Source organism: Salvelinus namaycush, unplaced genomic scaffold (genome assembly GCF_016432855.1).
Source record: "Salvelinus namaycush isolate Seneca unplaced genomic scaffold, SaNama_1.0 Scaffold455, whole genome shotgun sequence".
Lineage (NCBI taxonomy): Eukaryota > Metazoa > Chordata > Actinopteri > Salmoniformes > Salmonidae > Salvelinus > Salvelinus namaycush.
The window spans coordinates 7,813-24,776 of record NW_024061148.1 but is presented as its reverse complement, the minus strand read 5'-3'; the positions used below and the strand labels follow the sequence as shown (position 1 = coordinate 24,776).

At 44.9% G+C, this 16,964-nt stretch overlaps 1 protein-coding gene across 4 annotated transcripts in view; it reads right to left on the bottom strand.

The window, feature by feature from the left end:
- Positions 1–16,189, bottom strand: part of LOC120041376 (probable global transcription activator SNF2L2) — a 90,076-nt gene extending 73,887 nt beyond the window's left edge. For 3 of the 4 annotated variants that reach the window (XM_038986329.1, XM_038986330.1, XM_038986328.1), the window contains exons 1-5: positions 16,087–16,189; positions 15,417–15,524; positions 15,032–15,118; positions 7,159–7,205; positions 6,806–6,972 (exon numbers count right to left, since the gene is read on the bottom strand). In XM_038986329.1, coding sequence (XP_038842257.1) covers positions 6,806–6,972; positions 7,159–7,205; positions 15,032–15,118; positions 15,417–15,500 — 385 coding nt within the window. In that variant the 5' untranslated portion in view covers positions 15,501–15,524; positions 16,087–16,189. Of the gene's footprint in view, positions 1–6,805; positions 6,973–7,158; positions 7,206–14,338; positions 14,358–15,031; positions 15,119–15,416; positions 15,525–16,086 lie in introns of those variants that run through there. The other variant, XM_038986331.1, reaches the window with a different exon arrangement.
- Positions 16,190–16,964: the final 775 nt, after the last annotated feature.

The following is a 16,964-nucleotide window of genomic DNA, read 5'->3' as shown; positions in this document are numbered from 1 at the left end:
ACAAACTAGAATGGTCCAAACACACCAAGACAGTCGTGAAGAGGGCACGACAAAGCCTATCCCCCCTCAGGAAACTAAAAAGATTTGACATGGGTCCTGAGATCCTCAAAAGGTTCTACAGCGGAGGAGCACGTGATGCCGCGGAGCTGAGCAGACGTTGACAAACCGAGCTCTTCAAAGTTATTCTATTATTACCTAAATAACAACGTTGAAACAATATTCTAACATCGGCTGATAAATTGTCAAGTACTTACCTTCCCAAAGAGCCATGGACCGCCGAAAGAGAGGCAAGAAGGACGACCAAAACGTCGTTGATTCCCAAGATAACGATAACGCTAGCAAGATTAGCATTAGCCCTCATAACTCAAACGACAGTTCCAGACTGTTGCTCTCGGCCTCTTGCGAGCCTGCCGACATGCTGGCTACTCTCCTCCGGGAAATTCAGGATGGTAACAAAGGTCTTTCTATGAAAATCGATAAGAGAACGGCTGAACTCCATTCTTCCATTGACGACCTGAAATCCTCCATGAATGATCTCCTTTTGAGAACGACTGAGGCAGAGTTGCGCATTAGCACAGTTGAAGACACCATCGCTCGACATGACCAGGTCTTGATACAACTGCAAAAGGACAATGCCTACCTCAAAAACAAGGTAGATCAGATGGAGAATCAGAGCAGACGTAGTAATATCCGTGTGGTGGGATTGAAAGAGGACAGCGAGGGCCGTGACCCGGTCCGTTTCTTCACTCAATGGATCCCGGATGTCCTAGGCACAATCAACTTCACCAAGTCACTGGAAATCGAACGCGCCCACAGAACATCAGCGCCGAAACCCCGGCCAGATGAGCCCCCACGGGCCGTCCTGATCAGGTTCCTCCGTTTCCAAGACAGAGAGAAGGTACTGCAACTCGCAAGAGCCAAAGGGGACATAACCATTGATGGCAAGAGGGTCAGCCTTTTCCCGGATATGAGCGTGGATCTCGCAAGACGTCGCAAGCAGTTCAGACCTGCCGCCAAAGCACTGAAGGAGAAGAACATCATCGGCTACCTCATCCACCCTGCGCGGATGAAAGTTCAGTACAAAGGCCGAAGCTATCTCTTCAACACGCCGGGAGAAGTGTACACTTTTCTCAAAGAACTGAGCAACGTCTGAGCCAGGACGGTCTCTTTGGGGGATAAGATGCAGTTTGTTTGTTTTCTCTTATCCGGACTGAACCGCTGATATCCTCCGGTCGCTATAATTGATTTGTACATTTTCAACTAACCGTATCTTTCCGGGGTGAGTTCTATTACATTTACAGGAGAGTATATTTTGGTTTAGTACATATCACTGGGCGAAGCAAATAAGTGGGTTTAGGCCCACTGCTTTCCCCCTCATTTATGTTAATCTTTCGAAAAGAGACTCAAGCAGCCCTTACCGTGGGCAGTAAATATTCAGCCATAAATATCTATTCACAACGTTTGTTTTCAATTTAGAGAGCTCGCAGGTTTTAGTTTACGCCAAGGCTTAGCTAGTAAGAGCAAGATGGAAAGCGAGCAGCAACGTATCTCTACAAGTGTATTCATGTTTGATTGTTGGGATTGTGGTTTTAGTCTAACAATCGGGGTGGGTGGGATTCTTTATTTTTTTCCCCTTTTTTCTATGTTTATTGTTTCCTTCCTAAAGAGACACATAGGTCACTTCTGTGTTCAAACCAAAGTTGAAACATTTCCTAACTATCTACATATGATAGATTTCCATTCAGTTACATATTTGAAACCCTACTATGCTTAATCCACTAAAATATGTCACATTCAACGTAAAAGGTCTTAACAGCCCGATTAAAAGGAAGAGAGTCTATACATACCTTAAGAAATTAAAGGCTGACATTGTGTTTTTACAAGAAACACATCTTACAGCCAGTGAACACAAGAAATTGAAGAGGGAATGGGTAGGACAAGTTTTTGCGTCCTCTTTTAACTCCAAAGTAAGAGGAACTGCAATTTTGATAAGTAGACACATCCCCTTCTGCGTCAGCAACACCATCTCTGATCCCTCTGGCAGGTTTGTTTTGGTGCAGGGGCATATGTTTTCAGAGTCTTGGACCCTATTGAATATCTATGCTCCTAACTTCGATGACCATATGTTTATTCAGAATGTCTTCCTTCAGGTCGCTCAAGCACCACCAGGATGGTTACTGGTTGGAGGAGATTTTAATTTTTGTTTAGATACAGTTCTTGATAGGTCCTCTGATAAACCCTCACTTCTTACCAAAGCCAGCAAGCTCACCATGTCATTCATGAAAGATCTCAATTTACTAGACATCTGGAGACAGTTGCACCCACAGGATAGGGACTACTCTTTTTATTCACACCCACACAAGACACACACACGCATAGATAACTTTTTACTGTCGACACAACTGTTTCATAGAGTGTTAGATGTCGAGTATCTCCCCAGATTGCTTAGTGACCATTCTCCCCTGGTATTATCAATCTCCATTCCTACCAAGGTAAATGGAGCATATAGATGGAGACTAAATTCTACACTCCTAAAGCAACCTGAATTTTGTGCATTCATCAAAGAGCAGATCAATATTTTCACTTTGACAAACAAACCCTCCGCTCCTGACAGTTTCATTCTTTGGGACACATTGAAGGCCTATCTGAGGGGACAGATCATTTCCTATACTAAAGGGCTGAAGAGAAAACACGGTGCGGAACTGAGTGCCCTTGAATCTGAAATCTCAGAGCTAGAGAAAACCTACCAAAGAGGCCCAACTAAAGATCTATACAGGCTTTTGGTAAATAAAAAACTGAAATATAATATTCTGAACACATATCAAGCTGAGAGGGCCATCACTAAATCAAAACAGCGTTATTACGAGCTTGGAGAGAAAGCACACAAAGTATTGGCATGGCAACTGAAAGCAGAGGAAAGTAAGAGGACAATTAATGCTATAGAAACTCTTACTAATGAGATATCTTTCGACCCTACTGAAATTAATAATACTTTTAAGAAATACTATGAAGACCTCTACACTTCCCAATCAAGCGATGATCTATCAGAGATCGACTCCTTTCTCTCCTCTCTCAACCTCCCATGCCTGTCAGGGGAAGACAGCGAGCGCCTGAGTGAACACTTCTCAGTTCCTGAATTGTTGGAGGCCATTAAATCCTTACCTTCTAATAAATCTCCTGGGGAGGATGGCTTCCCTCCAGAGTTCTATAAAGAATTTAGGGAGCTGTTGGTCCCCTACCTTATGGAGGTACTTAAAAAAGCCAGGGAAGACAACTGCTTTCCAGAGTCTTTCTCTCAAGCAGTGATTACTGTAATCCACAAGAAAGGGAAAAATCCACTAAAGTGCGCCTCATATAGACCAATCTCTCTCCTTAACACAGATTGTAAACTGGTCACCAAGATGCTATCTAAGAGACTGGAGTCATGTCTTCCCCTGTTGGTCAACCCAGATCAGACTGGCTTCATAATTAATAGATTGTCCTCCAATAATCTCAGAAGGTTCTTTGATATAATTCACCTTGCTAACAAAAACAAAATACCGAGTGTCGCAGTCTCCCTCGACGCTGAAAAGGCCTTTGATAGGGTTGAATGGCCATACCTCTTTCGCGTCTTGGAAAAGTTTGGTTTAGGTACCGGGTTTGTAAATTTGATAAAATCACTCTACAAATCTCCTAAAGCTAGGATTGCTACCAACGGGATTACTTCCTCCTCTTTCCCTCTCCATAGGGGGAACAGACAAGGTTGCCCAATTAGCCCCCACCTCTTTGCCCTCGCCATCGAACCGTTGGCTGAGGCTATTAGAACGTGCCCTGACATACATGGCTTTGAGGTGGGCCCCCATACCCATAAATTATCACTCTTTGCGGATGACCTTATCTTATTTCTAACAAACCCAGAACACTCCCTCTCTCACTTGCAGATCCTACTACAGTGTTATAGTTCTTTCTCTGGATATAAGGTCAATTTAGATAAAAGCGAAATCTTACCGTTGTCTGTCTTTGACCATCATACCATCAAGCACAAGTTTCCTTTTAGATGGTCGCCTATGGGCTTCACATATTTGGGCATAATGGTGGATGGTAACCTGAACAACCTCTATAAACTCAATCTGGCCAATTTCTGGCAAAAGGTGGAGGGTGACCTTTGTAAATGGATGGACTTACCTCTCACTCTACTGGGTAGAATCAATGTAATTAAAATGAATGTCCTGCCCAGATTTCTATATCTGTTTCAATCTCTCCCTATCCCTGTTCCCGCAGCATTCTTTTCCTCTCTCGACAAGATGACCAGACGGTTTATCTGGCACGGCAAAACCCCTAGGGTTGGCCTGGATAAACTGACCCTGGATTACAGTCAAGGGGGCTTAAACCTCCCCAATTTTAGAATGTACTACTGGGCAGCACAGTCTAGGTTTCTGGCTCAGAGGTTTGACAAGGGTCCTGTAACGGCATTCCTCCTCCTCTTCATACGAAGAGGAGGAGTAGTGATTCGACCAAAATGCAGCGGGTTGTGAATACATAATGATTTATTAAATCAAACGACGAGACACGAAAACAAACACTTGGAAAGATTACAAAATAACAAAAACGAATGTAGACTGACCTAAACCATGAGAACTTACATATAACACGAAGCACGTAGGAACAGGTACAGACTATAACAAACGAACGAACAAACGCTACAGTCCCGTGTGGTGCGCAGACACAGACACGGACGACAATCACCCACAAACAAACAGTGAGAACAACCTACCTTAATATGACTCTCAATCAGAGGAAACGTCAAACACCTGCCTCTAATTGAGAGCCATACCAGGCAACCCAAAACCAACATAGAAACAGAAAACATAGACTGCCCACCCAAAACTCACGCCCTGACCAGTAAACACATACCAAACAACAGAAAACAGGTCAGGAACGTGACAGGTCCCTCTCCCTCATGGTTGAACATTGAAAAGCTTGAGGTAAATGATGACACTGGGGCAGAATTGTTTTACAAATGGGACAGAAAATCTATAAAAACCATCACAGACAACCCTTTAATCATACATTCTGTCCTGGCATGGTGCAAACTGCATGAGCTGTTCGGACGAGGGGGATTCCTTTCCCCTAAAACCCCTTTATGGAACAATAGATTGATTCCTATGTTTTTCCAGAATAGTAACTTTAGACCATGGTCTGATAAGGGGATCACTCTTCTGGAACATTGTTACGAGGAGCGAGTTCTTATGTCTTTTGATCAGCTGAAACAGAAATACCACTTGCCTAACAGGGACTTCTTTAGCTACCTACAACTACGAAACTTTATTAGGGTGTCTCTCAAGGGACAATGGAACCTACCTAAGATGTCACCTATTGAACAACTCTGCCACGCAGACCAACCACTGTTCAAGACCATTTCCCGTGTTTACGATGCTCTTATGTCAGGACTAACACTGCCTGGGCTAGATAAACCCCGACTTAGATGGGAAAAATATCTGGGTATTGATCTTGATGAGGGTCTATGGAGTGACCTATGCAGGGATGGTGTTACATCCACATTGAACTCCAGATACAGACTGATCCAGTTTAATTTCCTCCATCAGCTCTACATCACCCCATCTAGACTGCACAAGTTCAACCCTGATATCTCCTCCCTATGTTTTAGATGTGGCTCAGATGAAGGAACATTCCTCCATTCCACTTGGCAGTGTTCAAAACTACACGGTTTCTGGCAGGGGGTATGCGATACCATATCCTCAATTCATGGGGTTGCATTCCCTCTAGACCCGGAGGTCTGTCTACTGGGCAACTTTACTAACACCAATCTTAGGCAAAGCCATACTATAAAGCTAACAGAAATATTGCTAGCGATTGCCAAGAAATGTATCGCCTTGAAATGGAAAATGGATTCCCCCCTGCCAGTTGCAATGTGGCTATCAGAAGTTAATAGTTGTATCCCACTGGAGAAAATTACTTACCGCTTGAGGAATAAGTTAAATACATTTTACAGAATTTGGCAACCTTTTATTGACTATATGGAGAATCTCCCCCCACATCACATTGAATGAATCTCTATATTATCCTTATATAATGTTTCACACGTAACGTATAATATGTAGCCTACGGCAGGTGACCATATGATCCAATGTCTCATTATAATTTTTTTTTACTGTATGTATATATAATTATAATTTGTTTTATTTTTTCTTTCTTTGTTATGCTCATCTGTTATTGTCACTTTGTCCTATTGTTGTCTAATATCTTTTCACGTTTGTCTTGAATGTTGTTAATTGGAAAATGCAAAAAAAAATATATATATAAAAAAAAAAAAGGTTCTACAGCTGCAACATCGAGAGCATCCTGACTGGTTGCATCACTGCCTGTTACGGCAATTACTCGGCCTCCGACTGCAAGGGACTACAGAGGGTAGTGCGTACAGCCCAGTACATCACTGGGGCAAAGCTGCCTGCCTTCCAGGACCTCTACACCAGGCGGGGTCAGAGGAAGGCCCTAAAAATTGGCAAAGACTCCAGCCACCCCAGTCATAGACTGTTCTCTCTACTTCCGCATGGCAAACGGTACCGGAGTGCCAAGTCTAGGACAAAAAGGCTCCTCAACAATTTTTACTCCCCAAGCCATAAGACTCCTGAACAGGTAATCAAATGGCTACCTGGACTATTTGCATTGTGTATTGGTTAGAGCCTGTAAGTCAGCATTTCACTGTAAGGTCTACACCTGTTGTATTCAGCGCACGTGACAAATACTTTGATTTGAAGTAGAGGAAATTGAGGTATGGTTAATGTTTAGGGTCAGAGATACATACCGTCGAGGCGCAAGTAGAGGAAATTGCGGTAAGCAAAGTAGTCCTCCATGATGGTCATGAGTGATGTCATCTGACAGAACAGCAGAACTCTGTGGTTGGTGACGTGCAGCTTGGGAAGGATCCGGTCCAGCAGCTCAAACTTCCCCGATGCACGGTACAGCTCGTGTCTGGGGAGGAGGGGAAGAAGGAGAATAAATGACCTTATGGTTCCAGAAGGGAAAAGTGTTGTCTGGGGAGGAGGGGAAGGAGAATAAATAACCTTATAAAGTGTTGTCTGGGGTGTTTAGCGTTCGCCTTTTGAAGGAAATTCATGTTTTGTTTAATAACTGAATGGGCAATGTTGAGTATCTTACCCGCTTATAACGCCGTTCGGGAAGCCTAAGTGCTCAGCAAAGGACTCCTGTGAGACAAGACAGATAGTGGAAAATCAGAATACAATAAAAAAAAATCTATTTTCTTAGAGTTTATTTGTGATTAGTTGGCACATCTACATAGTTATCAGACAACAAATCCTAACTTCACTAAGTAAATATTGTAGATTGAATTGTGTGAATTAAAACAGACACAAATGAAACATCTGCATGCAGTCTGGGACCAATTAAAATGTTGCCGAACTCTTCTAGTCAACGACTCATTAAAGGTTTCACTGCAGAGACAATAAAACAAGAGGATGATGGTGGGCTGTGGCTGGGTGTCACATCTCAGGCCTGGGGTGGCTAGTCTTACCCTGCCAGACTGACCTCTACCCTCCAGGCAAGTCTTACCCTGCCAGACTGACCTCTACCCTCCAGGCAAGTCTTACCCTGCCAGACTGACCTCTACCCTCCAGGCAAGTCTTATCCTGCCAGACTGACCTCTACCCTCCAGGCAAGTCTTATCCTGCCAGACTGACCTCTACCCTCCAGGCAAGTCTTACCCTGCCAGACTGACCTCTACCCTCCAGGCAAGTCTTACCCTGCCAGACTGACCTCTACCCTCCAGGCAAGTCTTACCCTGCCAGACAGACCTCTACCCTCCAGGCAACTCTTACCCTGCCAGACAGACCTCTACCCTCCAGGCAAGTCTTACCCTGCCAGACTGACCTCTACCCTCCAGGCAAGTCTTACCCTGCCAGACAGACCTCTACCCTCCAGGCAAGCCTTACCCTGCCAGACAGACCTCTACCCTCCAGGCAAGTCTTACCCTGCCAGACAGACCTCTACCCTCCAGGCAAGCCTTACCCTGCCAGACTGACCTCTACCCTCCATGCAAGTCTTACCCTGCCAGACTGACCTCTACCCTCCAGGCAAGTCTTACCCTGCCAGACAGACCTCTACCCTCCAGGCAAGTCTTACCCTGCCAGACAGACCTCTACCCTCCAGGCAAGTCTTATCCTGCCAGACTGACCTCTACCCTCCAGGCAAGTCTTACCCTGCCAGACTGACCTCTACCCTCCAGGCAAGTCTTACCCTGCCAGACTGACCTCTACCCTCCAGGCAAGTCTTACCCTGCCAGACTGACCTCTACCCTCCAGGCAAGTCTTACCCTGCCAGACTGACCTCTACCCTCCAGGCAAGTCTTACCCTGCCAGACTGACCTCTACCCTCCAGGCAAGTCTTACCCTGCCAGACTGACCTCTACCCTCCAGGCAAGCCTTACCCTGCCAGACAGACCTCTACCCTCCAGGCAAGTCTTACCCTGCCAGACAGACCTCTACCCTCCAGGCAAGTCTTACCCTGCCAGACTGACCTCTACCCTCCAGGCAAGTCTTACCCTGCCAGACTGACCTCTACCCTCCAGGCAAGTCTTACCCTGCCAGACAGACCTCTACCCTCCAGGCAAGTCTTACCCTGCCAGACAGACCTCTACCCTCCAGGCAACTCTTACCCTGCCAGACAGACCTCTACCCTCCAGGCAAGTCTTACCCTGCCAGACTGACCTCTACCCTCCAGGCAAGTCTTACCCTGCCAGACAGACCTCTACCCTCCAGGCAAGCCTTACCCTGCCAGACAGACCTCTACCCTCCAGGCAAGTCTTACCCTGCCAGACAGACCTCTACCCTCCAGGCAAGCCTTACCCTGCCAGACTGACCTCTACCCTCCATGCAAGTCTTACCCTGCCAGACTGACCTCTACCCTCCAGGCAAGTCTTACCCTGCCAGACAGACCTCTACCCTCCAGGCAAGTCTTACCTTGCCAGACAGACCTCTACCCTCCAGGCAAGTCTTACCCTGCCAGACTGACCTCTACCCTCCAGGCAAGTCTTACCCTGCCAGACTGACCTCTACCCTCCAGGCAAGTCTTACCCTGCCAGACTGACCTCTACCCTCCAGGCAAGTCTTACCCTGCCAGACTGACCTCTACCCTCCAGGCAAGTCTTACCCTGCCAGACTGACCTCTACCCTCCAGGCAAGTCTTACCCTGCCAGACTGACCTCTACCCTCCAGGCAAGTCTTACCCTGCCAGACTGACCTCTACCCTCCAGGCAAGTCTTACCCTGCCAGACTGACCTCTACCCTCCAGGCAAGCCTTACCCTGCCAGACAGACCTCTACCCTCCAGGCAAGTCTTACCCTGCCAGACAGACCTCTACCCTCCAGGCAAGTCTTACCCTGCCAGACAGACCTCTACCCTCCAGGCAAGTCTTACCCTGCCAGACAGACCTCTACCCTCCAGGCAAGCCTTACCCTGCCAGACAGACCTCTACCCTCCAGGCAAGCCTTAACCTGCCAGACTGACCTCTACCCTCCAGGCAAGCCTTACCCTGCCAGACTGACCACTACCCTCCATGCAAGTCTTACCCTGCCAGACTGACCTCTACCCTCCAGGCAAGTCTTACCCTGCCAGACAGACCTCTACCCTCCAGGCAAGTCTTACCCTGCCAGACAGACCTCTACCCTCCAGGCAAGTCTTACCCTGCCAGACTGACCTCTACCCTCCAGGCAAGTCTTACCCTGCCAGACTGACCTCTACCCTCCAGGCAAGTCTTACCCTGCCAGACTGACCTCTACCCTCCAGGCAAGTCTTACCCTGCCAGACTGACCTCTACCCTCCAGGCAAGTCTTATCCTGCCAGACTGACCTCTACCCTCCAGGCAAGTCTTACCCTGCCAGACTGACCTGTACCCTCCAGGCAAGTCTTACCCTGCCAGACTGACCTGTACCCTCCAGGCAAGTCTTACCCTGCCAGACTGACCTCTACCCTCCAGGCAAGTCTTACCCTGCCAGACTGACCTCTACCCTCCAGGCAAGTCTTACCCTGCCAGACTGACCTCTACCCTCCAGGCAAGTCTTACCCTGCCAGACTGACCTCTACCCTCCAGGCAAGTCTTACCCTGCCAGACTGACCTCTACCCTCCAGGCAAGTCTTACCCTGCCAGACTGACCTCTACCCTCCAGGCAAGTCTTACCCTGCAAGACTGACCTCTACCCTCCAGGCAAGTCTTACCCTGCCAGACTGACCTCTACCCTCCAGGCAAGTCTTACCCTGCCAGACTGACCTCTACCCTCCAGGCAAGTCTTACCCTGCCAGACTGACCTCTACCCTCCAGGCAAGTCTTACCCTGCCAGACTGACCTCTACCCTCCAGGCAAGTCTTACCCTGCCAGACTGACCTCTACCCTCCAGGCAAGTCTTACCCTGCCAGACTGAGCTCTACCCTCCAGGCAAGTCTTACCCTGCCAGACTGACCTCTACCCTCCAGGCAAGTCTTACCCTGCCAGACTGACCTCTACCCTCCAGGCAAGTCTTACCCTGCCAGACAGACCTCTACCCTCCAGGCAAGTCTTACCCTACCAGACAGACCTCTACCCTCCAGGCAAGTCTTACCCTGCCAGACAGACCTCTACCCTCCAGGCAAGTCTTACCCTGCCAGACTGACCTCTACCCTCCAGGCAAGCCTTACCCTGCCAGACTGACCTCTACCCTCCAGGCAAGCCTTACCCTGCCAGACTGACCTCTACCCTCCAGGCAAGTCTTACCCTGCCAGACTGACCTCTATCCTCCAGGCAAGTCTTACCCTGCCAGACTGACCTCTACCCTCCAGGCAAGTCTTACCCTGCCAGACTGACCTCTACCCTCCAGGCAAGTCTTACCCTGCCAGACAAGTCTTACCCTGCCAGACTGACCTCTACCCTCCAGGCAAGTCTTACCCTGCCAGACTGTGGGGTCAGGTTTATGCTGCAGAAAAAGTAGTAACACTGCTGATTCAACTTATATGTCTGTGTTGAAGGCCGTGTCTAAGCTTGACACTTACATGAAACTTCTGCTACCTCAGTCTGGGCATAATCAGGCTATGGAAAGCACATACAGTGGGCAAAGTCATCAGCACTCTGCCCACCAGCCTTCAAAAAACGTGTACTTTGAGACAGAGAGGCACCTTTTCATTATAACGTTGAGAGGAAATACATTCCTAGCGTGTGAGGAATATGTTTGATGGCCTCATAAATGCTAGCCAGCTAGCTAATATTTAGAAAAAAACTATTTTTTGTTTGGCTAGAGTTATGGTAACCTGTTTGCAATCCCTTTAGCTGTGTATGCTAGCATGCTGGCTAACTACATAGGTTAGCTTGCTGGTTAGCTACAGTAGTTAGCTACTGCCATCAAGTTGTTGTTGTGTTGTCATATTTTGCCAATTCCACAGTTTGCAGGATGCATACTGCCAATTTAATATAGCGCAGGAAAACGGAATCCGGATTCAATGTGGACACATTTAAATAGCTGAGGACGCATGATGCGTTCAGACTTCCAGGCACAGAACTCCATAATCAGAATACACAAACGACAGTAACTGTGAAGTCTACACACAGCAGAAGACTGATTCGTTGGCAACTTGAATCAGGGGTGTTACGGCAGGTAAGCTAGCGTTCCTCAATGTGTTGGAACATGTAACATCACTCAATGTATTGGAACATTGTAACATATCTCTACATTGGAACACGTAGGAGTGGTTCTAGATCTAACATACCTCAATGTGCTGGAACACGTAGGAGTGGTTCTAGATCTAACATACCTCAATATGCTGGAACACGTAGGAGTGGTTCTAGATCTAACATACCTCAATGTGCTGGAACACGTAGGAGTGGTTCTAGATCTAACATACCTCAATGTGCTGGAACATATAGGAGTGGTTCTAGATCTAACATACCTCAATGTGCTGGAACACGTAGGAGTGGTTCTAGATCTAATATACCTAAATGTGCTGGAACACGTAGGAGTGGTTCTAGATCTAACATACCTCAATGTGCTGGAACATATAGGAGTGGTTCTAGATCTAACATACCTCAATGTGCTGGAACACGTAGGAGTGGTTCTAGATCTAACATACCTCAATGTGCTGGAACACGTAGGAGTGGTTCTAGATCTAACATACCTCAATGTGCTGGAACACGTAGGAGTGGTTCTAGATCTAATGTACATCTATATTGGAACATGTAGTGGTGTCTAGATTGAATGTACCTCAATGTGTTGGAACATGTAGGGGTGGTTCTAGATCTAATGCACCTCAACGTGTTGGAACATGTACCTCATCAATGTGTTAGAACATGTAACATACCTCAATGAGTTGGAAAATGTAGAGGTGGTTCTAGAACTAACTTACCTCAATGTGTTAGAACATGTAACCTACCTCAATGTGTGTGAACATCTAAAGGTGGTTCTGAGTGAAATGTACCTCAACGTGTTGGAACACGTAGGAGTGGTTCTAGATCTAATGTACCTCAATGTGTTGGAAAATGTCATGTACCTCAATGTGTTGGAAAATGTCATGTACCTCAATGTGTTGGAAAATGTAATGTACCTCAATGTGTTGGAAAATGTAATGTACCTCAATGTGTTGGAAAATGTAATGTACCTTAATGTGTTGGAAAATGTAATGTACCTTAATGTGTTGGAAAATGTAATGTACCTTAATGTGTTGGAAAATGTCATGTACCTTAATGTGTTGGAAAATGTCATGTACCTCAATGTGTTGGAAAATGTAATGTACCTCAATGTGTTGGAAAATGTAATGTACCTCAATGTGTTGGAAAATGTCATGTAACTCAATGTGTTGGAAAATGTAATGTAACTCAATGTGTTGGAAAATGTCATGTACCTCAATGTGTTGGAAAATGTCATGTACCTCAATGTGTTGGAAAATGTAATGTACCTCAATGTGTTGGAAAATGTCATGTACCTCAATGTGTTGGAAAATGTCATGTACCTCAATGTGTTGGAAAATGTCATGTACCTCAATGTGTTGGAAAATGTCATGTACCTCAATGTGTTGGAAAATGTCATGTACCTCAATGTGTTGGAAAATGTAATGTACCTCAATGTGTTGGAAAATGTAATGTACCTCTATGTGTTGGAAAATGTAATGTACCTCAATGTGTTGGAAAATGTAATGTACCTCAATGTGTTGGAAAATGTAATGTACCTCAATGTGTTGGAAAATGTAATGTACCTCTATGTGTTGGAAAATGTCATGTACCTCAATGTGTTGGAAAATGTAATGTACCTCAATGTGTTGGAAAATGTAATGTACCTCTATGTGTTGGAAAATGTAATGTACCTCAATGTGTTGGAAAATGTAATGTACCTCAATGTGTTGGAAAATGTCATGTACCTCAATGTGTTGGAAAATGTAATGTACCTCTATGTGTTGGAAAATGTAATGTACCTCAATGTGTTGGAAAATGTAATGTACCTCAATGTGTTGGAAAATGTAATGTACCTCTATGTGTTGGAAAATGTCATGTACCTCAATGTGTTGGAAAATGTCATGTACCTCAATGTGTTGGAAAATGTCATGTACCTCAATGTGTTGGAAAATGTAATGTACCTCTATGTGTTGGAAAATGTAATGTACCTCAATGTGTTGGAAAATGTAATGTACCTCAATGTGTTGGAAAATGTCATGTACCTCAATGTGTTGGAAAATGTCATGTACCTCAATGTGTTGGAAAATGTAATGTACCTCAATGTGTTGGAAAATGTCATGTACCTCAATGTGTTGGAAAATGTCATGTACCTCAATGTGCTACAAAATGTACACTACCGGTCAAAAGATTTAGAACACCTACTCATTCAAGGGCTTTTCTTTATTTTTTACTATGTTCTACATTGTAGAATCGTGAAGACATCAAAACTATGAAACAAAACATGGAATCATGTAGTAAGCAAAAAAATGTTCAGCAAATCAAAATACATGTAATACTTGAGATTATTCAAAATGTAGGGGTGGTTCTAGATCTAACATACATCAATTTGTTGGAACATGTAGGGGTGGTTCTAGAACTATTGTACCTCAATGTGTGGAAACATGTAGGGGAGGTTCTAGAACTAATGTACCTCAATGTGTGGAAACATGTAGGGGAGGTTCTAGAACTATTGTACCTCAATGTGTGGAAACATGTAGGGGAGGTTCTAGAACTATTGTACCTCAATGTGTGGAAACATGTAGGGGAGGTTCTAGAACTAATGTACCTCAATGTGTGGAAACATGTAGGGGAGGTTCTAGAACTAATGTACCTCAATGTGTGGAAACATGTAGGGGAGGTTCTAGAACTAATGCACCTCAATGTGTGGGAACATGTAGGGGAGGTTCTAGAACTAATGTACCTCAATGTGTGGAAACATGTAGGGGAGGTTCTAGAACTAATGCACCTCAATGTGTGGGAACATGTAGGGGAGGTTCTAGAACTAACATACCTCAATGTGTGGGAACATGTAACGTACCTCAATGTGTGGGAACATGTTACATACCTCAATGTGTGGGAACATGTAACGTACTTCAACGTGTGAGAACATGTAACGTACCTCAATGTGTGGGAACATGTAGGGGAGGTTCTAGAACTAATGTACCTCAATGTGTGGGAACATGTAACGTACCTCAATGTGTGGGAACATGTAACGTACCTCAATGTGTGGGAACATGTAACGTACCTCAATGTGTGGGAACATGTTACATACCTCAATGTGTGGGAACATGTTACATACCTCAATGTGTGGGAACATGTTACATACCTCAATGTGTGGGAACATGTAACGTACCTCAATGTGTGGGAACATGTTACATACCTCAATGTGTGGGAACATGTTACATACCTCAATGTGTGGGAACATGTAACGTACCTCAATGTGTGGGAACATGTAACGTACCTCAATGTGTGGGAACATGTTACATACCTCAATGTGTGGGAACATGTTACATACCTCAATGTGTGGGAACATGTAACGTACCTCAATGTGTGGGAACATGTTACATACCTCAATGTGTGGGAACATGTAGGGGTGGTTGCAGATCTTCTTCAGCTGCATGATGGTGTTCATCAGGGTCTTCGCTCCTCCTTTACCCTGAGGACCACAATAACAATGTCACATATCTGAGCTCATCAGGGTCTTCGCTCCTCCTTTACCCTGAGGACCATAATAACAATGTCACATATCTGAGCTCATCAGGGTCTTCGCTCCTCCTTTACCCTGAGGACCATAATAACAATGTCACATATCTGAGCTCATCAGGGTCTTCGCTCCTCCTTTACCCTGAGGACCACAATAACAATGTCACATATCTGAGCTGCTTGATCAGGGTCAATAGTTAGAAAGAGAACTGACTGTCACAAAATGAGTTAACAGGATCTCTGCTTCCTACCTTCTTGTCTTTCTCTGATCCATCGGTGAGGAGGATTCCTCTGCACTGCATGTGGCGGTACAGGACCCTCTGGATGGCCGACATGTCACACTTGATGACATACTCCACCTACAACACCAAGTATCTGTGGTTTACATACTGTAAAGTTTCATTCAGTACCAAGTATCTGTGGTTTACATACTGTAAAGTTTCATTCAGTACCAAGTATCTGTGGTTTGTATACATCAAGTATCATTCAGAACCAAGTATCTGTGGTTTGTATACATCAAGTATCATTCAGTACCAAGTATCTTTGGTACATACTGTAAAGTTTCATTCAGTACCAAGAATCTGTGGTTTACATACTGTAAAGTTTCATTCAGTACCAAGAATCTGTGGTTTACATACTGTAAAGTTTCATTCAGTACCAAGTATCTGTGGTTAAATTACTGTAAAGTTTCATTCAGTACCAAGTATCTGTGGTTTACATACTGTAAAGTTTCATTCAGTACCAAGTATCTGTGGTTTACATACTGTAAAGTTTCATTCAGTACCAAGTATCTGTGGTTAAATTACTGTAAAGTTTCATTCAGTACCAAGTATCTGTGGTTTACATACTGTAAAGTTTCATTCAGTACCAAGTATCTGTGGTTAAATTACTGTAAAGTGTCTATAGTATAAGCCCTCTCACCTTCTCTGGAAGCTGGGACTCCACCTCCTTCTTGAGTCGTCTGAGCAGGAAGGGGCGGAGCACCTTGTGGAGACGGCGGATAATCAGGATTGTCTCTTCCTCATTCAAGTCCACCTGGGGATCAATCAGGGTCCTCCATTAACTTCATCTACTAACAAGCTAGTTACTAGTGTAGTTACTCTAGGGTGAGGTTTATGAACTGTTATGTATGGTCATGGACAAAGTCACTATGGTTACAACAGACCCGTCTGACTGAATATGGCCCAAAGTGCTGATTTGTTGTCACCATCTCTCATCTCTAAAGCTTTTCACCACTTTCACATGTATTTATTTCATTATTTCCGTTTCACAGCAGATGTTCCTTCCTGAAAATGTAAGGGATAAACGACCTGCCTTTCACAGTGGCGCATAATACATATTATTATCTATAGAGTTATTCACATGATGATCACTATTCACATATTATTATCTAGGATATAACCCTTACCCTATCTGGCTAGGATATAACCCTTACCCTATCTGGCTAGGATATAACCCTTACCCTATCTGGCTAGGATATAACCCTAACCCTATCTGGCTAGGATATAACCCTTACCCTATCTGGCTAGGATATAACCCTTACCCTATCTGGCTAGGATATAACCCTTACCCTATCTGGCTAGGATATAACCCTAACCCTATCTGGCTAGGATATAACCCTAACCCTATCTGGCTAGGATATAACCCTAACCCTATCTGGCTAGGATATAACCCTTACCCTATCTGGCTAGGATATAACCCTTACCCTATCTGGCTAGGATATAACCCTTACCCTATCTGGCTAGGATATAACCCTTACCCTATCTGGCTAGGATATAACCCTTACCCTATCTGTCTAG